The sequence below is a fragment of the Lutra lutra genome, chromosome 4, assembly GCF_902655055.1.
Source record: "Lutra lutra chromosome 4, mLutLut1.2, whole genome shotgun sequence".
NCBI lineage: Eukaryota > Metazoa > Chordata > Mammalia > Carnivora > Mustelidae > Lutra > Lutra lutra.
Genome location: NC_062281.1, coordinates 77,269,039 through 77,281,071, shown reverse-complemented (window position 1 = coordinate 77,281,071; position 12,033 = coordinate 77,269,039). Strand labels below are relative to the sequence as shown.

General features: G+C 39.5%; 2 protein-coding genes across 9 annotated transcripts in view; one reads left to right on the top strand and one right to left on the bottom strand.

Annotated features, from left to right (window-relative positions):
* The window catches only part of TMEM68 (transmembrane protein 68), a 45,141-nt gene extending 37,336 nt beyond the window's left edge, over positions 1-7,805 (bottom strand). Inside the window, exons 1-3 of one of the 8 annotated variants that reach the window (XM_047724556.1) lie at positions 7,656-7,788; positions 707-731; positions 441-485 (exon numbers count right to left, since the gene is read on the bottom strand). The gene's annotated coding sequence lies outside the window, so the exon portion shown is untranslated. Of the gene's footprint in view, positions 1-440; positions 486-706; positions 732-6,733; positions 7,522-7,553; positions 7,578-7,655 lie in introns of those variants that run through there. The other 7 variants (XM_047724559.1, XM_047724554.1, XM_047724561.1 and 4 more) reach the window with 7 other exon arrangements.
* A 23-nt stretch (positions 7,806-7,828) lies between these two features.
* TGS1 (trimethylguanosine synthase 1) overlaps positions 7,829-12,033 on the top strand; it is a 39,016-nt gene continuing 34,811 nt past the window's right edge. Inside the window, exon 1 of the mRNA XM_047724553.1 lies at positions 7,829-8,154. Coding sequence (XP_047580509.1) covers positions 8,051-8,154 — 104 coding nt within the window. The 5' untranslated portion in view covers positions 7,829-8,050. The remainder of the gene's footprint in view (positions 8,155-12,033) is intronic.

Below are 12,033 nucleotides of genomic sequence, written 5' to 3'. Positions count from 1 at the left end.
GCTCATGAAGCATGTCAGGTTTAGCTTTTGAAATAACTCACAAGCTATAATTGAGAAAGAAAAATAAACCTGATGAAGAATGAAATTTCAGACTGATCTTAATAATCTGACTTACATCGTAAGTGGATCATACTGAATCTTAAACCAGGTTATGTTGAGGTAACTGTTCTTCACAAAAGAAAGCATCAATATTTCACTCAATAAAAGTAACCCAATTCTTTAGGAAATGATGACATACATTTTTGGCTACTGTTTTTTAGAAGTGGGTTTACAAAAAAAAAAAAAATCTCTATTCTTTTAACATTATGTAATAATAAAAAATTTATCACTGTCATTTTTATCTTATAGTCACTAAAATTTCTCTTAAGTGTTCAATGACTGAAACTATAGCCATACAATTATTTCATGTCACTTATCTCTAAACCAGTCACTTAACTTACCAGAAATTAAGTAAATTTCTTGTCCCAAGTTTCAGTGTATGTGTTCTGGAAAACAGAGCATACAAATGGAAGAAACATATAATTAAAAAAAGATAATCATTATTATCTAGAGTTCCCATAAAATAAATAGCAAGACACATTCACAAATATGTGACAAATATTATAGACCCACACTGTTGTATCACAGTTAAAAACTATACTCATGCAACCAAAGATTTAATGAGGACAGCTTTACACACCATTTATGTCCATTATATAAAAACCACCTGAGACTTCAATTAAAATTCAGAGCTATTAAAAAAAGAGAAAAAAAGAAAAAAATTTCAGAGCTATAAAAACCTTTGCTTCTTTGGAGAAAAAGTATGAAGGTAAAAGGTGTAACTGACCAGGTCTCTTCTTAGTAACTTTCCCAGATAATAAGCTGATGTCAAATATGATATTCAATGGTATAACTACATTAGCTTTTAGGATCATGTCCTACACAAGATTTCCTTCTTTCATTCCGATCTTCCCTGGTTCTGATTATACTCTTGGAGATATTTTGTCATTCCTCCATGCTACATAATCTTTTAAGAAAATCATCTCAAACCCTTTATAGATGAGACAGGAAATGAGTAAATAAAGGGATGGAGGGAGAGGGAGAGACAGATATACAAGAGCATTTATATGTTGTCTTTATCCCAAGATTATCTTGCTGACTGACTTATTAACAGGGCATACACTTTGACTTAGTCCTCCGGGATGGAAGATTTAGTCTAATTTAATTTCCTTGTAACCAAAAGCATTTACTTGTGAGAAGTTGTACACCTGCTATGGTAACAGAAGGTAAACACAACACACATTAAGCCCACAATCTGGGCTTTTTTTTTTTTTTTCCCCTGAAGTATAGTTGGCATACAATGCCATTTTCGTTTCAGGCAATGAACATAGTCATCTGACAACTCTATATGTTATGCTGAGCTCACAATATAGCTACCATCTGTCACCGTACAATGATGTGGGCTTTAATTACATCAGATTCTCATCAATCCATCTAAAGACTTGAACCCTTATAATGTATCAGGGTTTAAACATTTAGAGGGCAACATAAACTTAGTGAAACTTACTACTTTTAAAATGAGAGCTTCCCCCACTGGGATGGATGGAATCACAAAAATGGAAAGTAAGTGATATGGAGAAATTAGAACCTTCATACATTGCTAGTGGGAATGTAAAATGTGCAACCATGGTGGAAATCTGTTTCGCAGTTCCTCAAAAATCTAAGCAAAGAGTTACCTAATGACCCAACAATTCTACTCTTAGGTATGTACCCCAGAAAACTGAAAGCATGCATTCACACAGAAATTCATGTATGAATGTTGATAGCAAAACTACTCCTAAGGGCCAAAAAAGTGAAATGCCCATCAACTGATGAATAAATCAATAAAATGTACTCCACCCCTACAGTAGAATATTATTCAGCCATAAAAAGAGATAATGCTTCATGCTACAGTAGGCATAAACCTTGAAAACATACTAGATTAAAAAAATCAGACACTAAAGGCCACGTCCTATATGAGTCCATTCATACGAAATATCCAGAATAGGCTAATCAATAGAAACAAGAAGGTAAGTGGTTGCCAGGGGCTGGGGAGAAGGGGCAATGAGAAGTAGCCACTAATGGTAACAGAGGTGTCTTTGGGAATAATGAAAAGGGCCCAGAATTAGATTGTAATGATGGTTGTACAACCTTGGGAATACCCTAAAAACCGTGAAGTTGTACATTTTTAAATGGTCAATGTTATGGTAAATTATACCTCAAGAGAAAAAGAGATTTTAAATATTGTTAATAAATTAAAATATATGACAGTTTCTCAAATATGTTAAAAGGAGCTTTTCCTAGGCCTAAAAACCAATCATTTTGATGATCTGACCCTTACTGCTTAATACAATGGCCCTAATAATCTAGTTTCATTTCTGACTTTAACAAGATCATAACATCTTGTGATTTTATCCTTCTTAAAGATTTTATTTATTTATTTATTTGACAGAGAGAGAGAGAGAGAGAAAGATCACAAGTAGGCAGAGAGGCAGGCAGAAAGAGAGGGGGAAGCAGGCTCCATGCTGAGCAGAGAGCCTGATGTGAGGCTTGATCCCAAGGACACTGAGATCATGACCTGAGCCACAGAGGCTTAACCCACTGAGCCACCCAGGCACCCCATATCTTATGATTTTAAAACCTTCTTTAGTACTACCCCCCACTCAAACTGTAATAGAACTGTACTTTCTTATCCTCAATTACACTCTAACTTATCAAACAAACACAGTACAGCAAAGAGGGACATCTTCATAAGTAGTCACTGAACAATGGCCCAGTGCTGCACACAAGAACCTCCTCCAAAATAGTCATCCTCGAATTTGATTTAAACTTTCTGGAACAGAAAACTCAAAAGGTGTCGATTCCATCTTCAAAACCATCCATTGAACAACTAAAAAGATCTTGCACATACTTATCTCAGTGTAACTTTTCCCTACTGCACCTAGTTCTATACCATAGAACCTTTTCCATTACACAAACTCTCAAGTTTCAACAAAGCTATGATGAGCTGTGAAATCCCATTTTCTGGTCAGAATCCTTAATTCTTTCAATCACTCTTCAGACCCTAGTATCATAACGTTTCAGCACTCAGGTCACTCCCCATGACAGACTCTAGTTGTATGATATTGAGTAACCCACTTGCACCTCAACTTGCTAAGATCTATAAAATTAGGATATGGCGGTACATATACTACATTAGATGATGATAAGTGCTATGGAGAAATATACAGCAGGATAAGAGGAAAATAGATATCTATATCACTCAAGAGGGCAGGAGGGAGGGTTGCTATGTTATATACAGTAGCCTGGGAAGTACTCTTCGAAAGGTACATTTGAGCAGAGACCTGAGGAAATGAGGAAGCAAACTATGTGGGTATTTGGAAGAGAAGTCCTGGCTAAAATAAAAGTAAATACAAACGATGTCTACTGGTGTGGTCTGAGGAGCAACAAGGAAGCAGGCTGAAGAAGAGTGATAGGGAGAGCAGTCAGAAATGGAGAGAGGAGTAGCACTGTAGAACTCTGTAGGCTTGGTTTAACCTTAAGTGAGATGAAGAAGGCACCAGAGAGCGAGACTGCCTAACTTGGGTTTTAAATAACTGCCGTATGGAGAATACACTGCACAGGAAACAAATAGGAAGTTGAGGCAATAATTGAAATGAGTGATGAAAGTGGCTTGGACAAGGGTGACAGAGTGAAAGTCTGTTAGATGATAATTTCTGGATATACTGTGAAGATAAAGCCAAAGGAATTGCTGATGAATGGATGGATATAAGTGAGAGAGAGAGAAGTCTGGGATGACTACAGTGTTTTGGCAATGTGGGTCTGTACTCCAGGAGACTCTGTTACTTACTGTATGACCTAGGCAAGTTACTTATCAAGTCTGCCTCAGTCTCTCCATCTGTAAAGTGGGGATAATAGCAGTACCTGTCTAGTAAGACTGTTGTGAGGATATACACAGACACACACAGACACACAGACACACACACACGTATATATTTTAGATTTTATTTATTTATTTGACAGACAAAGATCACAAGTAGGCAGAGAGGCAGGTGGGGGTGGGGAGCAGGATCCCCACCGAGCCGGGAGCCTGAGGCGGGGCCCGATCCCAGGACCCCGAGACCATGACCTGAGCCAAAGCCAGAGGCCTCAACCACTGAGCCACCCAGGTGCCTCAAGAATATATGTTTTTAAAAAACATTAGAAGAGTACCTTCCACTATATAAGCCCTAAGTATTGCTAGCATCGTCATCATATTAGCTTGCTTGTGAAAAGATGGAGTTACAGGAAGAACAGGTCTGGGATTGGAAGAGAGATCAGAAATTCAGTTTTAAACATGTAAAGATTCTAGCAGACATCCAAGTGAAGACCTTAAATAGGCAGCTGGTCATAGAGATTAGCAGGAATATCAAATTTGGAGAAATATATCTGGGAATTAGGAATATAAAGATTTATGAAAACCATGAAACTAAAAAAGATCCTTCTAGGGAGGAAATATAGAATAAAAAAGAGCCCCTAGAACTGAGCACTGGGGCACTCAACATTTTAGAAGTTGGGACAACAATGAGGAAACAGCATTCCCCTTCCAGGAGTGGCACCCTGCATGTCAAAGTAACAAAGTGTTCCCAAGAAGAAAGGAGTTATTCAGTGGTTTCAAATGATGCAGAGAGGTCTAAGAAATGATCATGGACCATTGGGTTTTACAACATGGAGACACTGACAAATCCAGATAATTAAGAACTATTTTGTACAGTGGGGATGAAAGTCAGGTGGAGTAAATTCATGAAAAAGTGAGAGGAAATGAATTGGAAACAGCAAATATGGACAACTCTTTAGAGGAATACTGATGCAAAAAGGAACAGAGAAATGGGTGAGCACCTGGAGAGGAACGTGGGCCAAGTTTATTATTGTTTTGAGATGAAAGAAAACATGGTCTTTAACACCAATGCTAATGCCTCAGTGGGAGAGTAAGAAATAGATGATGCAGGAGAGGAGTAATTGTTGGCAGCAGTCCTTGACTAGGCCAAAAGGGACAGAATACAGTGTATAAGAAAGGGCATGGCATGGCTCAGATAAGACTTAAAACATTGGGTTATTAATTCATTTACTCAACATATGTTTACTAAGCAAATAATTTGTGCTTGACACTATTCTAAACACTTGGGGATACACTGGTAAACAAAATCATATGAGAAAACATATGTAAAGCACTTAGAACAATATGCCTGGCACATAGTAAGCACCTAACAAATATGAGCTAAATAAAGATAGACCTTAACTGTGTTCATTCAAATCTCTGATGAAAGATGTGGACCAAGACAGTGCCCTAAAGCTTGCCACTGAAGAACTACCAGAAGGGTCTGAATAATAAGCTTTTAAGTTGATAAAATACTTACTTCTGATGGTGTGAGAGCACGGCTTTAGAACTCAATGAACACAACCTCTTAATTTTGCAGAAACCAGTTAAAAAGAGAAAGCCAAGTTAACTTGCCCAAAGTTACTAAATTAATTCAGTGAAGAAACAAGGGCCAAAATTAAAACCTGGTTCTTCTACTTCCTACTCTGGTTTTCATTACACTTTCTTTAATCTCTCTCTTCCCCTCTCACTCTGTCTCTGTCTCTCTCTCACAGAAAGGCTGAAAATGTTAAAATTGCAATCTCTGTCTTCCCTCTACTTCCGCCTAGCCCCCCCTCCCTCCAATTTGCCATAGACTATATTTGACTCCTTACCAATCTATTCTAATCCAATTAAAAACTATAATTGTTAAAAGATGTTTTGGGAGAGATACACTATTTTAATTACCAAAATTCCAGGTCATTTCCTATTAAAAAAAAATCTACAATTAAACATAGCCCTGTGCATCACAAATAAAGAAAATATCACCATGCTGATATTGCTGGTGAGGAACATTTACTATAAATGACCTTATACATTTTTAAAATAAGAGTATTTCGAAAAATAACACATCAGAACAGAGGATTTTTTGTTTTCTAGAAAACAACAAAAATAGAACAATTTTTAAACACCCATTATCAGGACTTTTAGCACCATGGATACCAACAGATCCATTTCTTACTTTTAGTATATAAGCCACATTGAAGATACACTGAAAATGCCAATTAAATTAGTCACTGAAATAAAATTAATTTCCCTTTTCTCTCCTGCATTGTTAATAATTGTTTAACAGGGGTTTAGGATTCAGCCCTAGTGAATAAGCATTCCACTTCAAACTAAAAGAAGTTTCTCTAATATAAATTAAATAAATATATCTGGGAAACCTAATCATTTTATCTTTAAAACAATACCCGGCAGATTCAAGCTTCAAACTCTAGTTTCTATTATGAACGACCTTTCAAGGTTTTGTGTTTTGTTTCTGTTTTTTTTTTTTTAACCCAGAATGTCCTTCAACTTCTAGCTAAAATCTTCCACTGTGATAATTACTATTCCAGCTTTTTTTCTTAACCTCTCCTCATCCCCCAAATGCGGCATATCTACACCGGTGTGTCCGTAACTGTGCAGCACTCTTACTTTCTTGAGTCACTAAAATGAGCATATCCCGGATATCAAAGTAAGACAGCAGTAAGGATGTGGAAATAAGCATTTCGTGTGGAAATAAACATTTCATTTGAAAATTAATTTTCTATTTCCATCCCATGGTAAATGCGACCAAAATATTAAACCTGAAATATTAAGCCTTAAACACCCGAATTTTACCTCAGTCGTTACACATGCTAAACAATGCTATTTTGGCATTAACAGCACAACCAAATGCGGAAATGCTCCAACCACCTTCACGTTGGAACTTGCTGCTTCGAGGAAGCTGCCTGGACAGTCTCAACGACTACCACATACCGAACACGAACTGCCTTTTCCAAATCCAGTAGTGGTGTTCCAGTGTTCGGCATCCTTAAGCGCACACGCATTTTTCTTACGCACCAGCAGCCTGAGGACGGACGGAGACCTGTTCTACCGGCGGCAAACCCCAGGGACCAACGCGGCATCTGCCGCGCACAAACTAGGTACCCACGGAAACTATTAATAGCATATGAGAGGTCTGATATGCACAGTTTCATTGAGTCCTTCCAGCAGCCCTAGGAAGTAGTGATGACTCTTCATCACTGCGATCCTACAGATGATCACAAGGAGGCTCAGAAGGGTTAAGTCGCTTGTCGGATCACACAGGTAGCAAGGGAGCATCAGACCCGGATTCCACGCCGGACCTGCGGGAAGCCTTCTTAACCACTTCATTCCTGCGGCCCCCCCGAGTCCACGAGGCTCGATTCGGATCCTGGAAACAGAGGTCACTAGGCAAGCCCAGAGGCCTCTGCCCAGGTTCGGACATCTCGCCCCGCCGCCCAAGTTGAGACAAAACGAGGTTTTTGAGCGCGAGGGGGGATGCGCGGCGGAGAGAATAGGCTCGTTGTGACCCAGGCAGGATCACCCGTCCCCGCCACTCCGGTGCCCGAGCTTACACCGAGTGCCGCGGGAAGCCCACCCCGCCCGCCCCCGCCGGGGACTCCCGGGCTGTCCCACCCGAGACTAGACGCGCGGCCTTGGCCGCTCCGAGCCTCGCGCGATTGACGCGGAGCCGTGCGCCCGGAGGGGAGGAGCACTAGGAAGCCAAGATGAGACACACCTCGGGCGGGAGGGGCAGAAGCGGCTCGCCCTCACCCTCGAACAGCAGCGGGAGCTCTTCGGTGGCTCAGCGACCGAGCGAAAAGGAGAAATTTCAGTGGCGGGTTCCCCCGTGGAGCAACCTGGTAAGAAAAAGACAAACTGCCGCTGTAGCACGGACGGCGTTGAGTGTGACACCCCCATCGCCCCGCCCCTTCCCGTGAGCGCCCGGAGCCACTTCCGGTGGCGGCTCCTTTGCCGGCTCCAGGCTCGAGCGGCCCCGGGCCCGTTCCGAATCCCTGACGTGCCCCTAGGAGCGCCGGCGAGACCTCCGTTCGGTCTCCAGGAACCGAGCAGAGGCCGGGAAGGCCTGTCCCGTGCCGTTTCCCTCAGAACGTCCTGCACTGAGGTGGTAAAATGTGCTGCGAGAAGTGGAGCCGCGTGGCCGAAATGTTTCTCTTCATTGAAGACCTGGAAGAGGATTATAAAATCCTTTGCCTCTGCTCCAGGGCATTTGTAGAGTAAGTAAAAAAAGGTGTTCCTCTTCATCTCTAGCATAGTTATTTCCCAGAAATGTAGGCCTTGCCAACTACTTGGAATTGGGATCCACGGCTGGAGTGTAAGACCCTTGGGCAGGGTGATGTTTCAGGAAAAAAAAAATCTTGGGCTTCACGGAGAGGTCGCCGGTTGCCATTAGGTCAAAGAGTAAAATCTACTTTGTAGGCTGTTGTGAAAAAAAAATGTGGTAGCTGATTTATTTCGTTTTAATGAGCGGACATTTAAAAATCGGGAGAAGTGAAATGTAAAATGAAATCTCCTTAGTGGCTGTGACGTCACAAGTTGAAGGCTAACTCTTGTGGGTTAACATTTTTAAAACCTTAAGTTTTATTAAAGCGCAAATGCGCTGAAATAGAGTTTCTAATTACCCGAGATAAAAGATTTAGCTCTTTGGAGTTTTGAAATGTATTTTTGGAAACATGTGTTTGGGGTAAACATTGCCCTGCATAGAAGATAGCCAGTGGGTAGGAAAAAACTGACTGAAGAATTGTGAGGCTTTCTTTATATTAGGTGTGTGAGTTTAGCCACTTGAATCTTTTCTTCATCCCTGGAACAGGTATATCTACCCCGGTTATCTCACAGGCTGATTGTTAGATTCAACTTGAGGAAGCAAATTTTATGTGCTAGAGTTTTAATCTAGTTTATTGGAGTAAAGTTTAAGTTTGAAGCAATTCTTACTGTTTGCCATTATGTGTTTGTGGAGTAATCGGAAAATTAATCCGAAAGGAAGTTAAACACTTTAATTAATTTTAAAAGTATTGTCTTTGTACACATGCATGCATGTATTCATTCAATAAATGCTTTTTGTGCTTCCTTGTATTAGCTACACTGATGGGCACCGGGGTACAAGACACTGCCTGTCCCACACCCTTTGAGTTTACTTTCTAGCAAAGGAGATGAATATTAGGACAACTGTTACATATATATTTAGCAAATTACACTTGTAAGTACTGTAAGAGAAAAGTACAGATATATATGATAGCAGAAACCTAACCTTTCTCCACAGATCACAGAGATTGTTGAAGGAAGTAGTATTTGAAAAGAAGTCTAAAGAGTGGAGATAAACTGGGGTATATTTGAGCGGGAAGGAGCAACAATCAGAATTCTGTGTAAAAAACAAAAGAAAGCCAAGGCTACATACTTAGTTCTTAGCCTAAAACTGGATTTGAATATTGGGGCTGTACTCCTTTCCAGAAAGAACAGAAAGACAATGTAAGTTATAAATGTAAAAGGTTGAGAAAAATTGTCATGCCGTACCCCTACAAAACTATGCTTCTAGATTTCAATTAAAGCAACTTTATTTTAAACACAATGGAATTGGTGTATAAATCAAACAATTAGTTTGAATTTAGTCTTATTTGAATTAAAACATTCCTCCTCTAAATTTCAGGTAATTTCATACATATTCTTAAAACTTAGAACCTTTATTTACTTAGTTCAAGTAAAATTGAGTTCAAAATAAGTAGAGAAAAGAATGGCTTTTTCCTTTAGATCATTTACGGCTCAGATAAATTATAACCCTTTAGAATGAAAAGAACAATTTGAAATTATTTCCAGTAGCCACTGGAGAAGTCTTTGGGATCACTTCTAGGCCTTTTGGCTAAGATCAAGTGGAGGAATCTTTGGGACTTTGGAGACATGCTGGAATTTCAGAGGCTTATTAGTATAACCCTGTTTTCCAGATAGGGAAAAGGTCTGTTTCACAGTCTTGTTTGTTTGTTTCAGTCTTAAAACAACACATTGATTCTAGAATAAGTTATTAAACTGAGAAAATAGTCCATGTAGCAGAAAACAGAAAATGAGCATTAGCATAGGTGCCTAATACCTTTTTAGTATTGAATTGATTCTCATACTGAGTAAGGTTATTGTACACCTCTCCTCAAAGGCAGGAAATAGAACCTAACATCGTTAACTAATGTTTATCATCTGAGGACATTATATTAACATACTGTCTTATGAGCTCTAGAATAATAATTCTATTTCATCTATGCATTCAGGTTTCCATTCGTTATACATGTATGATGTAATGGAGCTTTTAAAAATAATCTTTATAGAGCCACCTGGGTGGCTCAGTCCGGTTAAACAACTGCTTTCAGCTCAGGTCATGATCCCAGGGTCCTGGGACCAAGCACTGCATCAGGCTCTCTGCTCAGAGGGGAGCCTGCTTCTCCCTCTGCCTCTGCTGCTCCTTTTTCTTCTGCTCTCTCACTCACACTCTATCTCCCTCAAATAAATAAAATCTTTAAAAAAAAATAATCTTTATAACGGCTCAGTAATAAAATGAAAAAATACTTTGTGTTAATTAACATATCTGAATATAAAATATCTACACTTTACAGTTATGTAAAATTGTGTGTTATTATATACAAAGCCTAGAATAGAACATAGGAAAATGCTGAAATGATGGAGTAGTAAATTCTTGTTATAAAATTGTTTATGCTATTGTTTACTTAATTTTTTAAATCATTTTAAAATAATTTCAAACTTGCAAAAATAGGTCAGTACAGGAGTAAAGAATGGGTTCAAACTTAAAAACAAACAAAAAACCAAAAATAGGTCAAAGAACTCTAATATTCCCCTCTTCTAGACTCACCTAGTATTAACAGTTAATTGCATTTGCTCCATCTCTCCCTCTGCATACACACAGACACAAGTGTGTGCCCCCCTCCTCCCCTGCACACAGTCTTTAGTTTTTTTCTGAACCACTTGGGAGCAAGTTGCACATATGATTCCCCATTACTCCTAAATACTCCATTGTGTATTTCCCTAAAACAAGTGTATTCTCTTTCATAACCACTGTAGTGGGTTCACATTTCCCCAACTTTCCCAGCAGTGTCTCTTTTCTTTCTGATCCAGAGTTCCACATAGTTCCTCTTATGACTTGTCAGTCTCCTTTTTTGGAAAAATTCCTCACCTTTTCCCTCCCTATCATGGCCTCAAAATTTTAAAAAATGCAGACCTTATTTTGTGTGCTGACCTTCCTTAACCTGGGTCTATCTGACATTTCAACACGAACAGAGCTGGGCCATGCCATCTTGGCAGGAATGCCACAGAAATGATCCTGTGTTTGGCTCTGCATCATTTCAGTCACTTTCTGTGGACCCATTCCACCCCTGATGACCTTGACCTCCATTACCTAATTATGTTGCAGTCTCATAACTATCTCTGCTGTAAAGTCAAAGTGGTTCCATTTGTGTGTATTAGTATTTGGAGGGAAAGTACTCCAGTGTTCGTGCCCTGTTCCTGTGCCTGAATCAGCTGCCTCTGAAGGTTTCCAAAGAGTAATTCTCTGTCATTCTGCTTTTATTAGTTGGCATTCTGCATGGAGAATGCCTTCTCTCCTCATGTATTTGTTTACTCCTTTATTTACATTAACATGGATTCTGGATTATTCATTTATTAGTACGTTCTATTTTATTACTCTCATTTATTTTGATGTTCACAAGTTTTAGCTTGGGCCCCTCGAGGTGGCTTGTATATCATTTTGATGTGTCCCTGGCATTCTCTGACCTCCTCCTAACCCTCTAGCACAGAAGGTGACCCAGGCTTATCTTTTATAGTCCGTGCTTCAACCTGGAGCTTCCACTTCTCCAAGGTACCTTGGCTCCTTCAAGCAGAGTAGTGTTCAGAAACCAAGACTTGTGTGGTCATTGTGTTTATTGCTCCTGGGTTCTCATTGCCTCTGCACTCTCTCAGCAGACACAGTTAGTCAGGATATATCTGTATTTTACATGCATACATAAATACATGTATGTGTGTAGAAAATCTTGGCTATCATTATCCTAAATATACTTACATGCTCAATGTAACCAATCTTGCCACCATATTAGTCTCTTCCTCCA